The 23,698-nt window shown below is 37.2% G+C and overlaps 2 protein-coding genes across 3 annotated transcripts; one reads left to right on the top strand and one right to left on the bottom strand.

Moving 5' to 3' along the window:
- Window positions 1–13,742: 13,742 nt before the first annotated feature.
- On the bottom strand, window positions 13,743–16,170 carry apip (APAF1 interacting protein). Of its 2 annotated transcripts, none has more exons than XM_055209277.2 (7): window positions 15,968–16,170; window positions 15,670–15,761; window positions 15,503–15,551; window positions 15,288–15,405; window positions 15,079–15,214; window positions 14,746–14,913; window positions 13,743–14,654 (listed from the first exon to the last, which is right to left on the bottom strand). In XM_055209277.2, exons 1-7 carry the CDS (start codon window positions 16,019–16,021, stop codon window positions 14,555–14,557), a joined length of 717 nt encoding a protein of 238 aa, XP_055065252.1. In that variant the 5' UTR covers window positions 16,022–16,170; the 3' UTR covers window positions 13,743–14,554. The 2 variants fall into 2 exon arrangements, with proteins under 2 accessions (XP_055065252.1, XP_055065248.1); XM_055209273.2 differs by having other exon boundaries at window positions 15,670–15,767; window positions 15,968–16,169.
- A 1,292-nt stretch (window positions 16,171–17,462) lies between these two features.
- cd44a (CD44 molecule (IN blood group) a) lies at window positions 17,463–23,618 on the top strand. The gene is made up of 7 exons (XM_055209268.2): window positions 17,463–17,689; window positions 18,573–18,738; window positions 18,867–19,006; window positions 21,296–21,664; window positions 22,370–22,444; window positions 22,534–22,612; window positions 22,717–23,618. Exons 1-7 carry the CDS (start codon window positions 17,620–17,622, stop codon window positions 22,898–22,900), a joined length of 1,083 nt encoding a protein of 360 aa, XP_055065243.2. The 5' UTR covers window positions 17,463–17,619; the 3' UTR covers window positions 22,901–23,618.
- The last annotated feature ends 80 nt before the right edge of the window (window positions 23,619–23,698 follow it).

Raw genomic sequence — 23,698 nt, 5'->3', positions numbered from 1 at the left:
CACTGCATACTCACTGTGCGCTCATGCTATGGTCACTATATGAAGTCATGGTACACTCACTATGCGCTTATATCATGTTCACAATGTGAGGTCATGGTACACTCAGCAGAGGTGTAAAGTACTTGAGTAATTATACTTGATTACTGCACTTAGGCATTATTTTTGGGGATTTTTACTTTACTTGAGTGCAGTTAAAAATCAATACTTTTACTTAATTAAATTTATTAAGAAAAAAAAGTACTTTGTACACCTTACAGTTTTGTTTACAGTCAAAAAGTACTTATTTTTTTAGAGATCACTTCATTCATTTTCCCCTGCTCTTGCCAAACCAATTGAATTGCGCTGATGGCCAGTTTAACGTAAATGTTATTTATTCTGGGGTCCTTTGGACCACACTAAGGAATTGGCCAACAGTTCATCTGATGATGAAGATATTTTCACTTCTTTGAAGCCGACAACACACAAAGTGTGTTCCTGTGTGACACGTTCCCTGCTATTTGCAGCCTCTCTATCAAGATTAAGACCTAGTTCACACTGTCAGTCCAAAACTGATTTTGGTGCATATCCAATTTGACAGATTTGCTGTCCATATTGTATATCACAACTGTTCAGATCCGATATGTGCGTCCTGTTCCGCCATTTTCCGGATTATCTGCACCGTTTCTATGGCAATGACGTCGTGCTGGCACGACAATGTCCCTCAACGTCTGACGTGTTTACGTTTTACGTAACGCGACAGCACAGCGCAACCGAAAGCTACACAAATGCAATCAGGGCGCTCAGACTAAAATGGATTTACAGAAATGCGATTTAAAAAGGATTTCAAACCACCTCTGGATGTAGCCTGAAACGTATTAGAAAAAAATGGATTCCACGTGGTTTTTGGCCGTTCACACGTTCTAAATGTGATTGGATTCCTATCGGATATGCACCAAAATCGGATTGAAAGTGTGAACAAGGTCTAATACACCTCTTCCTGGATCGGCTGCCAGTGAAAGGCTTGATAGAGCTTGAAATTTAAGTTAAATTTTTACAACTTTGAGTAGCATGTTGCATACTGAAATTAGGTAGTAGTCTTATAGTTTGATAAATAAATACTATTAAATACAAACAGTTCTAAAGCAGTATAAAACCTTGTGTGTGATTCGTTCACTTCATGTTTTTAGAGATTAAAAGCTTAAAACAGAATTTCTAGTTTTCATTCGTCCTGTACAATTTACACGTCATACTTTTTTTTAATTTACACTCAGTACTTACCCTTGGATACTTACCCATATCCAAACCCCATATCCTTTCTGCAAGGCACGGCCTGTTCTGGTTTAATAGTCATTTAAGTCAAGGAATATGCTTAAAATCAAGTGTAGATAAAAAGTCATTTATTATTTAATCATTAAATCTGCACAGTTAGAGGTTTATAAGGTAATAAGAGCTAAAACTGCTTATCTGTGTCTCTGACTCATATATCATCATTCCACACCCACATTTACGCTCATGACTCCATCCATATTTGTTAATTCTCCTACTTACTCTGCACCTTTTGATCTGTTCCCTCTAAATTGGAACAAATTGAATCCAATTCATTATTTGAAAGAGAGAATATGTCACAAGCCAAAGGATGGCACCAGTCCTAAATCCACAAGCTTTATCACGTGGCTGGTCTCACCTCACTGAACAGGAAGGACAGTAACAGCGGTACAGGTCTGTGACCCGGCTGCGTGCACAGCGTGAGTTTAGAGGAAAGCATACTGCTTTCTGATTAATGAGAGTGATTTGTCAGCCTCTCTTGTATTAATATTTTCCTTGCTTTTTGCTTTTTTACACTTTCCTGTTTTAATAATTGGATAGAGGCTTGCTTAATGTGCAGTTGTGATTAAATTCCTCTCAAACCTGTTTTGATAATAACAAACTGTCCTCATTGTCCTCCTACGTTGAAAGCTACCCAACCGTGGCAAACATGAGACGCTGGTCAGGCTCAGCGAAAAAGAGGAGAAAGGGTTCGATATAGTTAATATTCATGTGCCAGTGTCAAAGACAATATGCCTGTCATAAGCCAAACGAGAGGCTCTGTGAACAGCTAATCTAATGTTGTTTATTATCATTCAAGCTGTTTAGAAAGCTGAGATAACAAATGCATATGGAACAGTCATTTTTAATCATTTCACTTGATGTTAGCTGGTCTCATTTGGGTTGCAAGTATCTAAGGGTGTGTGCCTGAGCATCATTATTTACAACAAATGAAGTAATTGAAAAATTATGTAAGCTCACTGGCTCATCAAGGACAGGAAATGGATTCATGCGAATTATCTTCTCGCTCGCTCCTCTCCAGCATTTGATTAGAACGTGCTAAGAGCTGACACAGAAGCAGATGAAAGTTGGTGAGACGGTTGCAAGCACTACATGGCCATGCACCAAGTTGCATCATGAATCGCCAAATACAACTTTCTTGCAGACCCGAGTTGGTCGTTCCATATTTTATTTAGCTAAATAGCATTCAGAGGCTTGTTATCCTGGAATACGCAAAACCCTGACTGGGACATTTTTGGGGACAAGTTCTGATAAGAAGCGATATGGCTTTGAGGGATATGGCGGAAAAATATATTCGCTCCGGCCTTTTCTGGCGAGATTAAGAGAATGAGTCCCATGGTAAGCAAAAACAAAAATAACCACATGAAGTGGACATAACAGTAAGTACAAAAACTCCTTTCTACTGTCAGTAAGCACTATCTCAGGGGGCTCGAGGGGAGAAATGATCTGGGCTTGTAATTCATCTTGAGGTGACGTATTTATTTTCGTTTGTGCTCTCTGTTTTAAGCTATGAAAACACACGTAACGGATCGTCTCTTGGGCTAGAACCAAAGTCAGGGAAGTCGTCCTATCAGATATTTATCACCGCTATACTATATATCAAATGGTTCATTTTGCTCAATGTGCCTATGGAATTAATTGCCTAAAAAGTCATTAATTAAACGGCTTAGTCATCTCCTTACTCTGTTGGAATATGCATGATATATTATTAGAGAAAAAATGCTGACTTCAAGGATACTGTGGTGTCATTCAACATTTGCATTTCAATTTCTTTTTCTCTCTTGGGAAGTTTATTAAGATGTCCTGCTGATCAGAGCATTTATGCATGTGCAGCATATAGGAGGACTGTTCCATCTTTGATATGGTGTACATGAATCTCAGCATTTTAGATGCAGGACTATGTTGCAGAGCTGTGTAACAGAACTCCCCAGAAGGCTTTTTAAGTAAATATGTGGTGATGTGGTCAAAGGCTAATCACAGTAAGGCTATATCAATGCTCCTGTGACACTTCTTCTATGGACTGTCTGATTTACAAGGCAAAATGGAGGAGCTCTCTGCAGGGGCTTGCCCATGTAGCCATTCCTTCATGTCCTTTCAAATAACAGAAGGGTAATGGCTTCCCAAAGCATCTCTGTTTCGTCTGATTAAGACTTGGCAAACTACAAGATCTAGGACAATCTATTTTCCCGTTCATAGCACAAGACTGCATTAGGGAGAAAAAAGGGGGAGATAAAAGAATGTGGTAAGATCAACAACAATAACGTTGTATCTGCTTAGCGAGGGGCTCTGATCTCTCTATTGCAAGAGTGATATCCGTCTCTTTTAAAAACGAGAACAATCTGACCCATTAAAAGACCTACGCCACTATATGGGATGTTGTTAAAAATAAGGGACTCTGGAGGGAAGCTCCCAACGGAACAAATAACTTATGTCACCTTCCTATCACTCAGTGAGTTCCCCATTTTTCACAACCTGCTAGTGCAATTTGCCGCAGGCAATAACTATACTTGGCAAATACTGTTGCTGCCAAAAGTCACAATGCAACTCTGTTGCTACACAGAGATTTCTTAGTAATCCAGCAGTTCAGTAATGATTTGCTGAAATGTTTTAAATTCATGATTAGTAATAAAGGAATGTTGTGCAACTAAGATAAAAGTCTTGAAGTGCATAAAATTCCAAACATACAGTCTTCAGATCAATATCTTATAGCCAGATCTTTGAAAATCAGGATGAATACCCAGTAGTCTCAGGCCAAGGAAGTTGTTTTAATGGGAGACAAACCACACTAGATTTTTGCTATCTGGAAGGGTTAGAACCAGAAATTGTAATTTATGATAATTCTTGAGAAAACTAAAGCTAGGGCAACACCAAAAGATTTTTAAAATCTTAGAAATCAAAAACATGATGAAAAAAATCTACAATTAAGTTTTGTTCTTATAGCGTGTGGATTGCCGCTATGGTCATGACAGCACCTCACACATCTTAAAATTTCCTTAACAAACAACAAGAGTCTTGAAGGTCTCACAGAATCTTGTTGTCCTCGAGGTTCCCCCCACACAACAGGATTTCTGATAAATATTCAACATGTCGAATATTTTTGATTTGCGATCGGAGCGCCTCCAACGTGCTTCCGAGCAGATTCAGACGCTGGTAACACAATGCCCCTACAAGAAAACCTGAAAAAAAATCAGTTCAACCATGAAGACCATTGGGAATTTACCTGAGATTGTTGTAAGGGGGAAAATCTTGCAATTCAGCCCATATCTTTTGGTGTGTGCCAGGCTTTTGTGATCTTTCATCAAAGGATTACACAGCGTTCCAAATGATTATGCACATGCCATTTTTGTTTATTTTTCCAACAGTCAGTAAGTTTAGAAATTTTATTTTTCAGTGCCGCATCCATACATATTATCTACAAGTCTCGGACTATTGATCTATGGGTTGTGATAGGTTACAAGTTTGCGATGTACAATAGAAAATCGATTTCAGAATGAGACTGTGACCAATTTTATGTAGAAAATACTCGGCAATGGTGTTGAATGATGAATTTGCACATGGTTTGTCTTAAAGGATATTAAACACACCACATAGACATATAAACAACAATAAAAACTAGATTTTTACCACAGGGGGTCTTTAAGAAAACCACTTCTAGTCTAGCATGCGGGGAAAACGCACTGTTAATGGTGTGTGCAACGTTTCAGTAATAGATTGCAGCACAAAACCTACATGAAATGCACTTCTGCGCTTTTCATATGGAGGAAATCTGCTCATTAATGGTACCGAATTGAGATTCTGTCAGGGCACCTGCGTCCTTGTTAAGAAGTGAATAGCAAAACTAACAGAACATCATGAACAACAAATTGGAAGGCAGGCGCAGAGACAGAGACACCAAGACTTATTTGTCTGATGTTATGTAACACACGGTTTATTTCAATCCTGGTTTATTTCGGTGTCTGGAAAGTCATTGCAAAATGAGAGTGGTTTCCTATCCAAGCGCCAGGACTCGCTCTTGCGGCACACAGTAGCAGAACACTGTGAACACAAACTGTGATTTCTGTATGATGCAATGACTCTTTATTGAATAACACAAAGGATAATGAAATACCTTCACAGAAATATTGAGTTCTGTGTAGAAAAAGATTAAATGCAGAGATTAGCTAAAGACATTATCTTCCACACGGATATTAATTCAAATTTATAAAAAAGCTCTTCTTCCCAATGTTGCATACAGGGGTGAAAAATACGTCATCCCTGTGAGTGCCGCAGGGATGAGGTATTTTTGTAGGCCAATCCGGAAGTTAAAGGACACGGCTACAAGAGAACTACATCCAGATTAGCTAAAGACATTATCTTCCACACGGATATTAATTCAAATTTATAAAAAAGCTCTTCTTCCCAATGTTGCATACAGGGGTGAAAATACGTCATCCCTGTGAGTGGCAGCACTCAGACATTTTTAAACCATATATTATAGTATTGAAACACTATGGGCCTTTTTTAACGATTCTAAGCGCACTGTCTAAAGCGCACAGCACAACGTCTAAATGGGCGTGTCCGATGCCACTTTTGCTAATTTAACGATGGGAAAAATGGTTTGTGCGCCGAGCGCATGGTCGAAAAGGGTCCTTTTTTTTAATGATTAATGGGAGTATTTTGGGTGTAACGTGCAATAAACCAATGAGAGTCTCAGCTCTCATCCACTTTAAAAGCCTGTTGCACTGGCGCTATATCTAATCCCTATTTAGATGACGGACTTTGTATACTGAAAAACTAAGTGAAAGAAGAAGACCACCAGTTTAAGATTAATGTTAAATAATTGTGTTGTTTTTGTATTGAAATTGTTTTTTTAATTAAAACCTTTAAAACACGTTTTCTTTTAGTCATAGAAGTAAAAAAGCAGGCTCTCCGCACGTTTCAGCACTTGGACAGCGCCATACTTTTTTTAAGCATTACTAAAAAATGTTTCTCATCTCACCATATCCACAGGTACAGAGTCATCATATACAATAAATCCGTGAGGTAGCATTTAAAAAAACATTTTAAAACAGATGCATTTGTTTAAAGCATTTATTTACTTACCAGGCTGCAGGTGAAGCAGCTCTTTACGCCTTCTAACGTCTCATTACGCCTACTAACGTCTCGTTGTCGTCCCGTTTATAGGCGCATATTACTAATGCGCTCTTTAAATAACAAAAAACATATTGCGCCATTGACTTTAGACCAGGTTTTAGTTGGTCAATGGCGTAGTCTATTTTAGTTGCCTCAAAATAGCAACGCGCTAACAATGCGCCTGAACACACCTCGTTTTCAGACCAGACCGCCCATGGGCACAAAGGGGGCGCAAATGCATTTGCTATTTAAACAACGTGGCGCTAAACGTGAAAATGATAATTTCACAGGGTGGAAACTAGCAAATACACTTGCGTTGCGCATTGCGCCGGTTGTAAGATAGAGCCCTTTATATCCAAATTTCAAAAAAGTTTCTAAAATCAATGAACAGCACTAATAAAGCCACATTCTTACAGATCATTAACTAAAAAAAGTTGGTTTAGGGTTTAGTTACTCTTTAAAGCTTTAAGCAGTCCTATGTGGTGGTGGTGGTATTATTGATGTGTTTTGTGTTGTAGAATAAAACATGAAAATATCTTGGGCTTGTGTTAACCCAAGATCTTATTCAAGGTGTTTAACTTAAACACTATTCAAAAAAGCCATTTATTTCGGGAAGATGGAACAGGAAGTGCTAAAACGCTAACTCGCTCCAAGGTTTTGCCTATAAAAATACGGCATTTCTGTGAAATAGTCTTTAAGACTGTTGCTGTGCCATTATACAGTAATTAAAGCTACAGTACGCTCTATAAACATTGGGACATTAAAGACAAAATTGCTCTGTTTGCTGTGGAGACAAGAAATTTTTAAGATGAATGTGAGACAAAAATACAGAATGTCACATTTGACTAACACATACATGCTTTTCCACCAAACAACAACAACATCATCCTGACTTATGTGGGTTGTCACCAAATGCACTGCAGAAGCAATGAATCAAACTGATGCTACACATCCTCTGCTTTTAATGGGTGAACAATAAATGCATCAAGACACAGTTCATCAATTAACACGTGTAAGCCAATGTGATTACATTAGATTAAAGAAATACAATCTAAACATGTTGTTCTGTTGAGTTGGTAAATGTTAAAACAGGTGAAAAATAAAATGTGATATTCTGTACTTTTGTCATATATTTACCTTTTAATGTTTAAATGTTCAAACTTTTGGCTTTATTGTCCCGGTACTTACACTCTAAAAACAAACGGTGCTATATAGCACCAAAAGTGGTTCTTTTCTCGTAATCATAGAAGAACCGTTTTTAGTGCCATATAGCACCGGTGAAGCACCTGTGTAGAACCATATAGTGCTATGTAGAACCATATGTGGTGCTTTAGTGGTGCTATATGGCCCCTATATGGTTCTACACAGGTGCTTCACTGGTGCTTCACCGGTGCTATATGGTACTAAAAATGGTTCTTCTATGGTTACGATTCAAATCAACAGTTTTGGTGCTATATAGCACCGTTTGTTTTTTTAGAGTGTATAAAGGGCACTGTATATTAACAGATTTTACAAAACCCTTAGCTAAGTCGATGTCAGCCAGGAAGCAAACTAACAGGGCGACAGCGGCAAGGAACCAAAACATCAATAATGGTGAAAAAAACTTGTGAGAAACCAGACGTAGTGAGGAGGGCCGGCTGCAAGCTGTAACTTTTGGTTAAAATTGAAGCTTAGTGATTTTTAATTTTATATTAAAACTGTCAGATCTGATTTTGTGGAAGATGTGATGCAACTGAAGAAGGATTTAAACAGAGATTGTGATAGAGGCGTGAAAGGCATAAAGTAATAAGTTATACATTTATTTTAAATTAAAAGTATCTGGTCTGATATTTGAGGTAAATGTCAAGTGGTTAAGGAATGTTTAAACAGAGATGATGAAAGAGGCATAATGGTACTGATTGCAGCTATAACATCACACTGCTATTACGAGTAATCCTGTAAATATTGTTTTGGAGAATCTAACTTGGCTGGAAGTTTACACAGAAAATTAAAGCAACCAGGCAGGCAAATTTAAAAGATTGTGGAGAGATTAATAAAGAAGTCTCATATTGCTATTAGTAATTTAAACATCACTCAATTTCTTCTCTCTGATGGACTAACCTTTCTAAATGCCCTTTATTATTATAGCTTCAAAATATTCACCCCGACAGACGCTAAAGAAAGCAGCGGACTCTTTCAATAAGCTAATATTAGAGCTGGAGCCAAAGTCTCATTGTTATTCTAGGTGTGCTCTGTGTCTCCCCTCAGTTCAAAACCTGTTCTGATAGGAATCTCCCAGCAATAGCCAGCAATTTCTAAGAAATACAAAGGGAGCGGCTAGGGAAGCAATGGGCAGGTATAAGACAGGAGATAAAAGAAAGAAAGAGAGGAGGAAAAAGGCCAGTCACCAAAGCACACAGTTTACTTGTCAATTCAAGTTAATTTGATTAAAATACAGAGACGTTTATTGCAGTCTTTACTGTGATATTAACTTTTGTGGTATAATTTTAGTGTGTTATTTTTCTTAAAATAAATAAATAAAACAATTTAGTGCATCTTGTCTAGTTGCACAGTTTGGATGGATTCATTCAAATGACTCATCAGAAACATGAAGATCGAATTTGGATTAAGAAAGCCTCAAAGCTTAATCTTAACATGATTCAGTTGTTTGTTGTGTCTCCATAGACAGCATGTAAAATACACAATGCAATATGAAACAGATCTTGATTTTTCAATTACTTTTTTATTTTCTAAACCAGGTAAAATTTTCACATACTGTTGATGCCAGGATGTCTAAAGGCCACATGGCCAAAAACTCAGGTGTTGTTTACAGCACACATTGGGATTATTCAGTCTGATCGTATAAAACATGCTGCCTTGCGCGCAAATTTATTCAAGCTGCAAGTCTAGCATGGAAACCATGGACCAATTTTTCCGCTGAAATAGGGAACCAATCACAGAACGGGGAGGGGCATAAGCTGGTGAGCTGGTTTTAGCTGGTCCCCAGCTTGGTTTTAGCTGGTTTTGCTGGTGTAGGAAGCTGGTTTTGCTGGTGTAGCAAGCTGGTCTAGGTGTGTTTTGGTCACATTTTAAGCTGGTCTAGCTGGACTTAGCAGGTCATGCTGGAATACCAGCTGTCCCACCAGCATGACCAGCTTTGTCAGACTGGGAGGACCAGCATAAACCACCTTAAACCAGCTAAAACCAGCTACCAGCTTATGCTGGTTTTAGCTGGATTTTTCAGTAGGGTATGCCTGTACTGTGGTCGTCACAGTGCCACTAAGATTGCTTTTCAATATCAATATACAGCTATACATTTAGTTGCATATTGCTTTCAGCTGTGTGTACACGTACCCGATAAAAGATGTTGACGCTTGAATTTATGTCGCTCTACATACATCATCTGTTATATATAGTTGAAACAATTGGCTATGAGCTATGTACAGAGGCATTTGATAGACATTCGTAGCACCCAATAAACTGCTCTGGGCATTCATAAACCACGCCTCAAATACGAGAAAATGAGCACGTGTCGTGGTCTGGTGTTAGCCAGGCTAACAAAAACATACAATTATCATTAAAAAAGAACAACTATAACGAATACTCACCCCTATCTCGCCCCTTAGCCCGTCAGAGGCAAAAACAAATCATACAAAAATATATGAATGTGGTGGTACGATTTAGCCCCCTCGTAAAATACATACAAATTGCCATGAGATAGCACTGAGATATTAAACTCGATGTGAGCAATGAGGATCACCTGCAATTTGACTGCTCTGAGAATCAGAGTCTCAGTGACAGATTTTTAATAAAATCACAAATCGTGAGGATTTGAGATTGTTAGTTTGCATACTTATCTGAACAGCTTTAATGATCCGTGTTGTAGCTTGTTTTACTTTTGTGATACTCGGGATAAAAGATGTCACTCTTTTCTTGTAATTGTGAGGAGGACATAGCTGGTTAAATCAAGGCTTTGAATCGATGCAACCTGAATCAATCTGCAAATGAGCATGTGTGCAAAACAAGCAAAGCCTTTGGAAGAACCTGGGATGATCAATGTCTCTAGAGACGCCGCTCAGCGAGAGCTGAATACTCGATTTTCCACTGCTAGGCACTGACGAAGCATAGCCGAAAACGTATCGTGATTATGCCATTAGTGCATCCCAAAGCCTTTGCCTGATGCACCAAATTTCTATTTTTTTTTTATAGCTAAACACAAGATGACCCCATTAGAGGGTCATTTCCTGCTGTATACTGTATTTATTGTCTACCTTGCAACTTGTGAGACATTTCAACACATTTTAAAATTGCTAACAAACCAGAAGTACCACTCATTTATGCATAGATACTATATTGAAGTAAAGCAGGTATATATACATTATATTCATTTACCAGAAATTATAGATTAGAAGAAGACAGGCAGAATCATAAGCAGTATGCAGTAGTGAATAAACTTAAAACTTTTTCAAATGTTATTCAGACTATTTACCAATGTTTAGAAGAGGCTGTAGCACACATGCACTTCAGGCCATTCAGAGCTTTACCCCATCCATAAACCTACTCTCTATACAATTCCTACATTAAAGGTATAGCGGAAGATTTTCGTTTTCCCGGTGGATCACCACTGTTATTGGTCATCCCAGATGTCTATCATTCTGATTATATGTTGACGTATAACCGTCGTACGTGCTCGCCTCTAGGTTCGCTTTCTGCACATGCGCACTTTCACGTGTATGTGTGTTGTGCTACAGTTTCAACCATTCATTGAAGGTCGCGTTCTCACTGTTTTTTTTTTTAAAATGTCTGAGGGTCACAAGACAAAAAAGTGTCTACGAATTGTATGACAAGAAGAGAAAGGACTATAAAGAAAGAAACAAGACCAGAGTGTTTATGGGAGACTATTTCACACGCTGGCGTGAGCTAAAAGGACAGGTTGGGCTTCCCACGCGAAGTTTCTACTGGAAAGGTACATTTTGTCATGCTATTTGGAGAAATCCATTTAAAATCACTGCTAGTAAAAGTTGATGTAAGCTATGATTAGCGATGCTAGCCCTGGCACAAGTCACGAACCGCACAGACACGGTAAACATGCCGACAGCAACTTGTAAACAGAGCGAAGAGAAAAACTGAGCTCCTGCATGCTCTCTCTCTGTCTCTGTCTCGTGCACGCGTTTAACAGGCGTTCCCTCTCGGGAGGAAGGAGAGTTGCGTGTGCATTTTTTTTAAATATCGAGGGGCGGTTCTTTTAAATAATTCGGGAAAATCTTCCGCTATACCTTTAAATCATCCAAAAACTTTCAGAGAAGGTCATGTGCTCAGATCAATAGAAACAAATTGTCCAAATTACCTGCATTTACACACAGTCAAGTTGGAAAAACACAGAGGAATTAAGTGGCTCAGGGTAACTGCAAGTGGCTCACCATTTAAGATAATTTTTTGTTTCATTTCAACTCACAGCAGACATTTTCAGCCTGTTGATATACAGGTTTGGTGGTCTCATAATCTCTTGGCCAGGATATTCAGGTGATTAGCCACATTCCTCCTGCTTGGATCCATTCAACAGTGCAATTTTCCCCCAGAGGAAAAAAAAAAAAATATATATATATATATATGAGAGAGAGAGAGAGAGAGAGAGAGAGAGAGAGAGAGAGAGAGAGAAAGAGAGAGAGAGAGAGAGAGATTCATCTAGATAAATGGTGCTCTGTGGGAGCTACACACAAAAACAGAAAATCATGCTTGACCCCCTGATTGCCTACAATACATCCTTGCTGTTTTCAACAAGTGGAAACATTTTCCTTCATCTCTGTAGTCTGAAACCACCATGCATGTTCAAGTATCAAATCTTATTTTAAGCTGGATCTAAATGTGTTCATGTTTGGATTACTCAGATAGCAGAATAAATATAAAAGAAAAGAAATAAAAACTCTTAAATATGCCAACCAACCCAAATGCTCATTTTGTTCTACACCTGTTTGAGTTTCTTTCGGTTTCTGTTGAACACAGAAATATTTTGTCACACACATTTATAAAATACATTTTCTTTTTGGGTTCAACAGAGTAAAGAAAGGGTCAGTAACTGATGACAGAAATTTCATATTATTTATATACTGTAGAGACTGATGTGCAGATTTTCATTTTGACTCACTCTAAATTCTGCTAGCTTTTTTAATGTTGGGTTAGAAATAAACCTATGCTTGGTTGTTGTTAACCCAACCATGAGTTGAAAACCCAGAATTGCATTGAAACAACGCAGCATAGCTTTATATATTAACCAAACATGTATTCTGTCCAATATTTACCCAGCATTGAGTTAAAAATAATCCACCAGAATTTAGAGTGCAAAGACAATTCAGAAAAATGAAAATTGTGTCACAATCTCATTTTCATGTTGTTCCAAACCTGCACGAATTTCCTCTTTCTAACGAACACAAAGAAAAGATACCCCGATAAATGATGGTAAGAACACAACTGATTATAACCACTGACCTCCATAGTAAGAAAACAAATATTATGGAAGTATTGTAATAAATGATGAAATGTTTTTGATAAATGACAGTAAGCAAGCAAGTTGACAAGACCCATTGAATTCCACCATATTTGTTTTTTCTACTATGGAAGTCAATGGTTACAATCAGCCGTGCAGTTGCATCATTTATCAAAATATCCTCTATTGTGCCCATCAGAAAAAAGAAACTCATACATATCCAGAACAACACAAGAATGAGAAAATTATGACACAATTTTCATTTTTGGGTGAACTATCCCTTTAATGTTTTTTGGTCTTAAATGATGTAGTCATTTTAATATTTTTAATGAGAACTGCGATATGATTTTACTAACTCACATTGTATCCTTTAGGTCTACAGGACATTAATATTCTTTAACTCTTTCACTTTTAAATCTCAATCAAATCAGTGCCAGTCTGCTAGTACTGCAAGGAAAGTTCATCAATTGTGATCACATTTTGATTGCATTGATAAAGCTCATATGTGACTGATCAAACGTGCTTAATAGCAACCAGCACTCCTTCAGAGATGTTAACTGCAGCTGCAGCATATGGAGGAGCCCATGTAGCCACTCAGGCGTCTTGTATCACCAAAGCTATGTTCAGACCTAACTGGTCTTGAGCAGGCACAGACAGCTTGTGTTTTAAAGGACCTTTGAGAATAATGTTCATGCAAATGGATGAGTAGAAGCGTGGCAGAAAATGCAAGGCTGTAAATATATGGTTGCATTTGCTCCCTCATATAGAAGAGAGCTTTAGGTTCCTACACTAACACAAAATACCTTGTCTAATATTCAATTGGCATGTATGTTTTAAAATATGCTCGTAGTAAATGAATGAGTAATCTTTAAGGTTTTATTTGCATCAAGCTCTTGTGCAAGAATTTTTTCACTGTAATAAAAAGTAGCTGAGACAACACTGCCACCTCCTGGCAAGAACTGTCATTGGTTTGATTTTCACAAATGGGTGCCTAGTAAAAGCTGTTCCTGACACAGTGTGCAGGCAAACCACGCCCTTAAATGTGTGATGTGTAGGGTATTGTGTAATGTTGAGTGTGTAGATATACAGGTGGTGAAATAATACAATCGTGCAATGACTGAGATATGGCATCTGGAAATGTTATGCAATGTTTAATGTTTGCATGTTTTTGAGCGTAACTGCATGGTGGTTGTTAAAAGGCTCATGGTATCCGTGTTGACTTGCCATTTTGACTGTAAGGGAAATAACTAAAATTTTCGAACACATTTTTAAATCCTGTCGACGGGCATGTTTGCAATTCCAGCTGGTTTAAATGGTAACGTGTTATATTAGCAGGTTACTGACATTGTTTAAAATTGAACAAAATATATTGTATTGTTGTAAAGCTCTCAAAGCTCCAATGCTTTGCAAATGTTTTATCTTAAATCACACACTAAACCCCACATTTTCAAAAATATGGTGAAAATGAGCCCTCAGCATAAAAAAATAGTAGATATAACACATGATAACAGAACATTGTCCCTTGCACGTATCTGCACAAAGCAGCACTACTGTATACATGTTGTTTGATAGGTCTGTGTCCAGATGTGGTTGTTTGTACTGGAAACTTATGTTTCCCAATCATATTTGGTAACACAGTGCTTTCTGATTTTGTTGTCTGAAGTGATTTATGTGTCAAACAATGCCTTCAGCTTCAGTGGGAGGAGCAGAAGGGTCCAGGCCACATTGTTTCATTTTAATTGCTATGTCAAATAGGTAGTCATAACATTCACACCTGAAAAATAATACACACTGCAATGTAAATTATGTATTTATTTACACATAAAATACAGCTATGATGTGTGCATTTCACTTTTACAACTCACATGGTTTTTGCTTTCTCCCAGGTCTCTCCCCAAACGTAGACCCCGTGTCTGCGTACAAGGACAGCGCAGGAGTCTGGGTACATCTCCATGGCTCGGGCCATGCGCTCTTTCAGGTCCTTCTCCTCAGGTGTGTTCTCAATAATAGGAACAACTAAAGTATCATCATACCTGAATGAAAGGATATATACAGTAATGTAAAAGCAAAGTTCTTAATACTAAAAATAATGCTTTTTGGATGCAATACTTTATTTGACAAGAATAGTTAAAAGCAATGCGAAAATTCAAAAGTGGTATAAATTGCATGTAAAAAAAAATCTTAGCAGAAAGTCTAACCTGTAGTTTGTGCCTGAGTTTCCTTTTCGAATCCCCTTTATCATTTCCTGATGTGTGATGCGAAATTCCTTGCCAGGAAACATAAGTGTTGCCATGACAGCAGCCTTCGAGTGTGTATGGATAACAGCCTTAGCTCCTGTGACAGAGATGACGGTTTATTTTAAATACACTACAAACTAAAATCAACAACACCGTGTGTGGATGTTTACCTCTCATTGTGTAGGCATTCATGAAGAGGGGTGTGCATTGGCTTTTCTTAAACTTCTTATGCGGAGGTGGACAGCTGATATCCTTCTCATCTATGTCACACACAAATAAGTCTTCCGGCTACAAAGAGGACCAGAATTTGTGTTATTAATGAAATTTAGTTCTCTGCAACACAACAACACACGTGATTGTGGTCGATTAATAACAAAAGTCTTACTTGTATTCTCTCCTTCTGAACACCAGAGGGGGCTATATAAATGTGCTCACTGAGGAAAGAAATTATGACATTTCTTAAGATATTTCAATATATTTTTTAGCACAGATAAGTGTTGCAGAATAAGTGTTGCAGAACACGATTTAATTATTTGTATTAAATTGACTAACCCATGCCGCAGGCTTATTCCTCCCCCTGTACCAGTCACCCATCCCAGTTCATAAAATAGTCTGCAGAGTTGTGGGATGAGCACGCGTGGATCCTGATCCTCAAAACACAATAACAAAAGATCTGTTACTGCACGTCTAAACACCTGACTTTACACATATCATGTTAATTAAATCTTTAATGGTGTTGCCTCGACAAGAAGGAATATTAAAAGCTTATTCGATGACAATGAGAGCGCTTTAGGGACTTTGTTGCATTGCAAAACAAGACACGAGAATAACACGTAACTTGTGGTTGTACCTCTGTATCTTTTCCGTTGCAGTCCTCGTCAACAGTGCCAATGAGCGACGACATATTTGAACACTAAAACAACACCTGGCATATAAAAACAAAGTATGACACAAATTCTTAAATACTATAATTAACTGTCAAATGTTAAGGTTTTCGGTGCTAAGATTGGTAAAGCTGACGCGCCGGAACAGAAACCGGAAGTGTTGTTGTAGCTGCCTTTATGTGATAAAAGTCCTCTAAAAGCGGAAAATGAATCGTTTCGTTTGTGTTTTAGCTTTGTTTGTGGGATTATACATATGAATAAATTCCTAAAAATCAATGCGAATATACATATTTTATGTAGGCTGTAGTAAACAATTTTAAAAGTATTTCTGTTAAAATTGCATGGTAAACATATAGTAGTTTCATGTTGCAAAATCGTTTTCAGTAAATACCCACTTAAAATACTGTAGGCTTGGTAACCGGTTATGTTTTAGTATTTACAACCACATGGTTGCTGTATAATGCAGTATATTATAAGAAGTACTACTTTGTTAATACTATAGTGAATTGATAAACTAGTAAAAACTATAATATACTTTACAATTTACTTCAGCAAGTTTAAAATACTATAGTATCCATAGATTTAACTACAGTTCACTACAGTAAATACTTAAGTATTTTTCCATGTAAGGAATACTCAATATCAATTTAATTAAACTTTGAATATCCCCACACTGGAAACTTATTGTAAACTTGCTTATAGTTTACGATATACTTAGTTTATGATAAACATGATTTAAAATTTAAATGTATTTTAAAAATGTATGTTTTACTCATTGTCATGGAACTATTTTTATGAGGTTTATTTCCCCAAAATCAATTCTATTTAGTCCTAAATGATGCAAGTAACCTATTATGAATAGACTACTTCTTCTTTGCTTTGGTTCAGCAAGGTCCAACATGAAAAGATACAATGTAATCTGTGATAATCTAACTCTGCGGCCACCTTGCCTTTTCCCGCTTGAAACAGGAAATGGACATGTATCAGCACACATGAGGGCGAGGAAAGTTTTCACACACCTGAGTCAGCCACACCACTGCAATATTCACAGTGAGTCATTACACTCCAGGCGGCGTTTTCATTGAGCACATGATCAATAATAAATGAACATAGCAATATGAAATAAAACACAATATGCTTATCTTTGTACTTTACACAGTGTCTTACATAAACAAATCTTGGTTTAATAAACGGTCTGATGTTAAGTCATAGACACAGTACAAATAGTGCCACCAAACAGCATGCACTTACAGGAAGCACGCAAAGCAAACACAAACTGTTTTGTATGTCAACTGAGTTTTGTCACTAGTGCTGAACGTGGATTTATCTTTAAGGGCATGTTGTGTGTAAATGTACACAGAATGTCAATTCTGGCTGCAAAAAGATACAAAGAATAAGGAAGCACGAGAGACAATAAAGAGGGTGTGAAGGTGCTTCATAGCCCCACCCATCATAGCTCAGACTTAAGAGTGTGTCACCAAGGACTTTAGTCTGAGTATATAAAAGCAGTGAAGCACGTTTCAGAAAATCAAAGAGAACCAAAGCATTTAGTGACTCAACATCGACTCCAACAATCAGAAACAGCTTCCTTTTTCGGTCCCTATACACAGCACTAACCATGTGGACTTTGCTACTTTTTATGGTTGCCATTGGTTTACCAGCTTTATTTCATACAGGCCCAGTTCATGGTGAGTGATGCTGAATATATTACCCCTAATCTCAAGATTAGATTTGGTGATTAGATTTGATGTGCAACTTTACAGATTGTATTCCTGGTTAATATTATTATATGAGGTTAAGATTGAGGTTTTATAGTATAGAAATAACTTGCTGTGGTTGCAGGAAATATCAGTGATTTACTGTTTTTTTACATAAAATCATCCAACATAAGTGAAATCAATGAGTGATATCAAACTTCGATGCTCCTAATCGCATTATTGAATTACATTATTATTGGATTTCACAGACAGGGTTACAAATGGCTGTTAATGAATATCGGTACATATTTGTTTTCTTTTTGTTTATATTTTGTGCACTATATTATTTGTACATAAATTTGGTCATGGTTTTGAATTAAAGCCAACCTTGTTAAAGCCAGTGCACATCTCTAAATGCTGCTGGATTAAATGTGCATACAATTAATAACGTGAACTTTGCTACAATGTTAACATGTATTTTACTATAAATAACTACTTGCATTTCAGTAACTATATTTAGTCCACCTCTAATGTTCATCTAGATGCGTATACTGTACCTTACATCCATATTCCCTGTACACCATTATCATTTGTTCCACGGATAAAGCACTTTAAAATGGCTACAAGAATTATAGTAGGTTATTTGAAAAGATGTGTTACAGATGTGTCCTTATGTCTGTAAACGCAATGAATCATTACCCTATTAAGGTATTTATATAATGATACATAATAATATGTTGCTAGCAAATTGCTCTTCCTTAACTCACATCTGGCCCTCATTTACCACGTAATCTTTGGTTTGATCATACATGGAAAAATCGTATGCATAAAGATTCCTGTTTATGAATATTCACATTAATTTCTCTCTTGGCAGGGCAGGGTGGCAGATACAGTTTTGCTGGTGTGCTCCACGTTGAAGGGACGAGCAATTATTCTTTGACTTTCCAGCAGGCCTTGGAATTGTGTCAGAGTTTAAACTATAAACTGGCAACACTGGAGCAGGTCATTGAAGCTTATAAAAATGGGTTGAGAACATGCAGGTAACAAAACTGTATATGACAGTCTTAGCCCAGAGCGAGATAAACTGTCATGTTCAGACATAAAAGTATCGCATTTCAGATTGCCTCATGGGAGTACTTGATTTATAAACGAACTCACTTTTGTTTAGATATGGTTGGATTGACGGAAAAGTGGTGGCATTTCTGCCGCACATTAATGGTCCAAACTGTGACTCCAGTTCAACTGATGTGACCGTCCATTCTGAAGCAGCAACATATCTTTCTGATGTTTACTGTTTTAACCCATCAGGTGAGTGTGAAGAGGGTACCGTGTAAAAATTCTTAATCCGAAACCATGAAACAAGAAAAAGCAGATTTTATGATTCTTTAGTAATATCTACCAGTGAAAATGTGTTTCCAAATAAGTTTACTTCTCTGGAAAGTCAACAGTCACAGTGCTTTAGTTTTACTGGGAAAGGACTGCTCATCGTACGTTTTAGGGGTGTGTTTCGTCCTCAAGCAAGTATGGAGACATACACTTCATTGTTCATTATCCAACCTCGCCTAATTCAGGAGATTAGTCATACCTTTAATGTAACCTCATACATTGTTGAGACACCTTTGAACTAACGGCAATGAAGCAGGGGTGTATTCCTGAAAGCGGGTTTAACTTACCATCAGTGAAACCCTGAACTTTTTCAGTTAATTAAAACAAAACCTGCTAACCCTGATCATGCCGGTTCCAAAACATCTGATAAGAGTTAGTTCATTCAACTTCCTACTGGTAACTGAGAGTTAATGCACGCACACTGGGGATACATAAAGGCAGTTTAAATTTCAAACAAATCCGGGTATGTCCCATAACCAGCTTTCTGGAATACCCCCCGAGCATTGATTATCGTTTTAAAGAAAGTGATTTCTTGCTTTATTGCTCGTCCGACTTGATTTTGACTTGACCTGATTATACACACTATGCCAAGGGTCTCCAACCTTTTTTGTGAGCAAGGGCAACCACAATGGATAAAATAATCTGTAGGGCTACTTTTTAATATATAGTCTACTCAAAACGTTTTTGTTTAAAGGGACACTCCACTTTTATTGAAAATAGGGTCATTTTCCCAGCCCAGTCTCACGAAATTTCGTTATATAGTCACAACATTTTTTGATTCTTTTTTCGTGATATTATCACAAATGTTGAGTGTATGGCGAGTTCCTGTTTTCGTGTGATTGTTACGTGTTGGTTGCTCAACTGTTTTGTCCTATTTTCTTACCATTGTCGTTTCGGTTAAGGGTTAGATTTACATAAAATGACATCCCTACCCAAACCCAACTCTAACCCTAATACCAGGCGACATATAAAGAAATTAATCAGAAAAAATATGCAAGCACCAAATCTAACCCAAAACCGAAGCGACAATGGTTTAGAAGTGGGAAGGGGCAGTTGAGTGGCCAGTGCGTGATGGTCGCACGAGAACAGGAATTCGTTATACGATCACGAAAAAACGCGGAAATTTGTGATAATATCACGAAAAAATGGTTAAAGGATTATGTGGCTATGTCACGAACCCTCATGAGACTGGGTAGCATTTTCCAGCTCCCCTAGAGTTAAACATTTCATTTTTGCCATTTTGGAATCCATTCAGCTGATCTGCGGGTCTGGCGCTGGCACTTCTTGCATGGCTTGGCATGGTCCATTGAATCTGATGGGACCATTGGCATCGTGCTCATAACTGACCAAAGAGTTCAGATATTTTATTAATGATATTACGCAGTGCCCGAAAATAGTCCCCAGCTATGAAAAGTTACCAAAGGGACTATTTTCGGGAGCTGCGTAATATCCTGCCATGGTACGACAGCAAAGTCCTTCGTTATTATGCCGGAAAGAGAGTATAGTTCCTTGGAAAAATTGCAACTTTTAATTTTCCGTCGGTCTTAGTACACGATGTAACTACAGAAGAGTCAAGTTTTAAATAGGAAAAATATTGAAACTCTTTGGTCATTTTTGAGCGCAGTGCTAATGGTCTGATCAGATTCAATGGATTATGCTGAGCTGTGCTGGGGGTGGTACCGCCAGATCCGGAGATTAGCTGAATGAATTCCAAAATTGTAAAAATCAAATTTTTAAGCTGGAAAATGAGCCTATTTTTTTCTTAAATTGGAGTGTCCCTTTAATGTTTTATCATTGTTTAAAATGTACATACAAACATACCTAAAACAAGATATTATATAAAATATATTGAATTAAAAAATATTAAAATTGAGGCTCATGATAGAATGTGCTTTGGCGGGCAACTCACAGACTACATGCGGGGAAACATGTTGGAGACCACTGCTCGATGCTAATGAAGTGAAACCTATACTGTAAAAAGTCTTTGCTGTTATTAAAGAGCCATTTAGACCATACAGGTTTGAAAAAACATAAAAGATGTGTAGATATTTGGGTAAACTATTCATTTAGCATTCAAAACTCAAATTTCTATACTTTGCTTCAGTGAAAAACATTTTAGATACAGTACATAAATCATATTTTATTTTATTATTTATATATACCCACTTATGATCTCCGGCAATAATCTTTGGTGTTTCTTTCTTCACAAAGTTGAAAAAACAAATGAAGATGTTCTTGAGGAAGCCCTGATTGAAGGCTTCCTAGTAGAATTGGAAAAGAAAACCAGAAATGCGGCAAAAGAAACAATGCCCGTGGCAAAGACAGACTTAGAAGACACCACAGGTTCTACAAACAAGTTCCGCTTTAGGAGAAGCTCTGTTGTTCCCGTTGTCTTATTTCCTGAAGAAGAGGGCAGTGGATCAGGATTAGATCCTCGGAAAATATTAAACGATTCCGAGCCTCAATTTACAACAACGCTGCCCACCACAGAGACAGCTGTGACCACAACCATTAACGAAGAGGTACTAAAAGAGGTTGCTGTGGTTCCAGAATATAAAAACGATCCAACACTTCATACAGGTGAGGATCCAAACAGAACCACATGATTTTGCTTTAAAAACCATCATGATATCAGTGTAAAAAAAATATGGGAGTTGTGTCTGGATTAGGATCCATTTTTACACATTTAGTTCCACACCAAAACATACCCTACTGATCATTATTTGAATATTTATTTATTTTATGTAGCCTACTTCTAGTTAAATGTAATGTGTAACATTTTATTATGGGAATTCATATGTATTTTATAAAGTGGCTAATTCGTACAACCCCTTTTGTAAGTTTTTGTACGATTTGCTTTCGCCCCTGTGACATTAGGGTTAGGGGCGTGATTTGGGGAGTGGTTTCATTTTTGTATTTTCTGATAATCGTATGTTTTTGTACAATTCACCTTGTAGAGAATCAGCCAATGTGTATACATATCCGTGAGATCAGGCTAGACTAGACCGTCTAGAGTAGACTGTCTGCTTAAATCTACTAACACTGTGATGATTCCCCAACAGGCACTCTACTGTCTAAAGTGTAAGTAACTTTACAACTACATGTCAACTTATTTTGCTAACCCTACTCTACCTAGTACTCTAAGTTAGTTGACATGTAGTCGCAAAGTTATTTATAAATTGTAGAATGTCTAAAGTGAACTATCGAAATATAGTATAACCATGTTTAAAATTATCATCATCATGTAGTACACGACTTCTAACAAAAAAAATGTATCTCCCAAAGAAAAAGGAGGACGAAAGATTGATTTGGAATATTTACCTTCAACACCATCCGGTCATCAGGGGAAGCGAACACCAGGCAAGTTCATTGCTCTTCATTTGTCAGATGTTGTATAAATTTGTTAATTGATCTTTAATTATTTATCGTCATAACTTTTCCTTCTACAGCCTGGTTGGTAATCGTTGCAACCTGTGTGGTTGTTGGGGCCATACTCTGCATATTTGCTGCTATTGCCACTAAGGACAAGTAAGTTTGCTTAGTTTTTTTGTTCTTTGAATACACGTCTGTCATCAGCCATTTTACTCTGGCTTCAGTTTAGTGAGTTTACTGTAACTCCTTTCTTTTTGTAGGTGGTACGGGCCAAGACGGAGCAAAAACATCACGCCTGAAAATTACAGTAAATCAGCTACTTTGCCACTGTCAGAGAAAGAGAAGGAGATAGTGACATTGATGAATATTGCAATCCTGGATAATGATAAAACTCAGGACATTAAAGCTAGTCTGGAGGAGCACGAGAAAGAGTATTTGATGTAACAGGTGAGGCCATTGGAGGAAAATGCTGGACATGGGAAGCCTGAGCTTTGACTGAACTTGAGAACTTGAGTATCAACTTGATACTGTGTACTCCGCAGTACTTTCTAATTGCACTGATGTTATGTTTTTCTGCCCAGAGTCAATTTTTAGTGCAATTGCATTTTTCGTTATGTTGCCTTAGTATTTTTTATCCTTTTTTATTTCTTTTAACTGCAAGGTCCATTTCTAAGGTGTTATTTCTCAATACATAATTTCTTATTTACTGATGGTTATGAATAATGTGGTGAGAAAACATGCTGATTTTATGGTGGTTTTCAACCTGCACTTGTAAGTACTATGTACTGTGTGATGATTGATTTTTGAATAAGGTTCAGAGAATTTCCCCTTTCTTCAAGAAACGTCCGATTTGTATTGTCATGGTAAAATATATTATAAATCTTTCCATTTTTAACAGGCATTTCATATTTTTTTAAGAACATTTGTGATAATGTAATGTATTACAGATGGTAAAGATTCATTAAAAATACCAATGAGTTATATATTACATATTTTAATAATGTAACCATTATATATTTCAATGAACAAAATAGCGTTTTATAGAAAAATGGACAAAAAGACATTTAAAAAGTGAACACAATTTCAAGATGTACAATGTCTCAAGAAGTGTTGCACAAATTAAAATATCATGGTGGACAATTCATCTAAATATAGCTCACAATAGTCAGTTGTTGTATCAATTTGTTGTACTCTGGCTTTATTGTGTGTACTTCTTTCCTTCTGCACTCTATACAGAGCAGT

The sequence above is a fragment of the Misgurnus anguillicaudatus genome, chromosome 21 (genome assembly GCF_027580225.2).
Source record: "Misgurnus anguillicaudatus chromosome 21, ASM2758022v2, whole genome shotgun sequence".
Classification (NCBI taxonomy): domain Eukaryota; kingdom Metazoa; phylum Chordata; class Actinopteri; order Cypriniformes; family Cobitidae; genus Misgurnus; species Misgurnus anguillicaudatus.
This window is presented reverse-complemented; position numbering and strand designations above follow the sequence as displayed.

Bases quoted from the DNA above. Each gene is read 5' to 3' on its own strand.
- apip (XM_055209273.2), bottom strand. From the start codon at position 16,021: ATGTCGTCGCTCATTGGCACTGTTGACGAGGACTGCAACGGAAAAGAT. The intron at 15,406-15,502 runs GTAAGACTTTTG...TCCTCTTTGTAG, and splicing joins TTCAGAAGGAGAGAATACAA to CCGGAAGACTTATTTGTGTG. The intron at 14,914-15,078 runs GTTAGACTTTCT...CCTTTCATTCAG, and splicing joins AACTCAGGCACAAACTACAG to GTATGATGATACTTTAGTTG.
- cd44a (XM_055209268.2), top strand. From the start codon at position 17,620: ATGTGGACTTTGCTACTTTTTATGGTTGCCATTGGTTTACCAGCTTTA. The intron at 18,739-18,866 runs GTAACAAAACTG...ACTTTTGTTTAG, and splicing joins AATGGGTTGAGAACATGCAG to ATATGGTTGGATTGACGGAA. The intron at 19,007-21,295 runs GTGAGTGTGAAG...TTCTTCACAAAG, and splicing joins TTACTGTTTTAACCCATCAG to TTGAAAAAACAAATGAAGAT.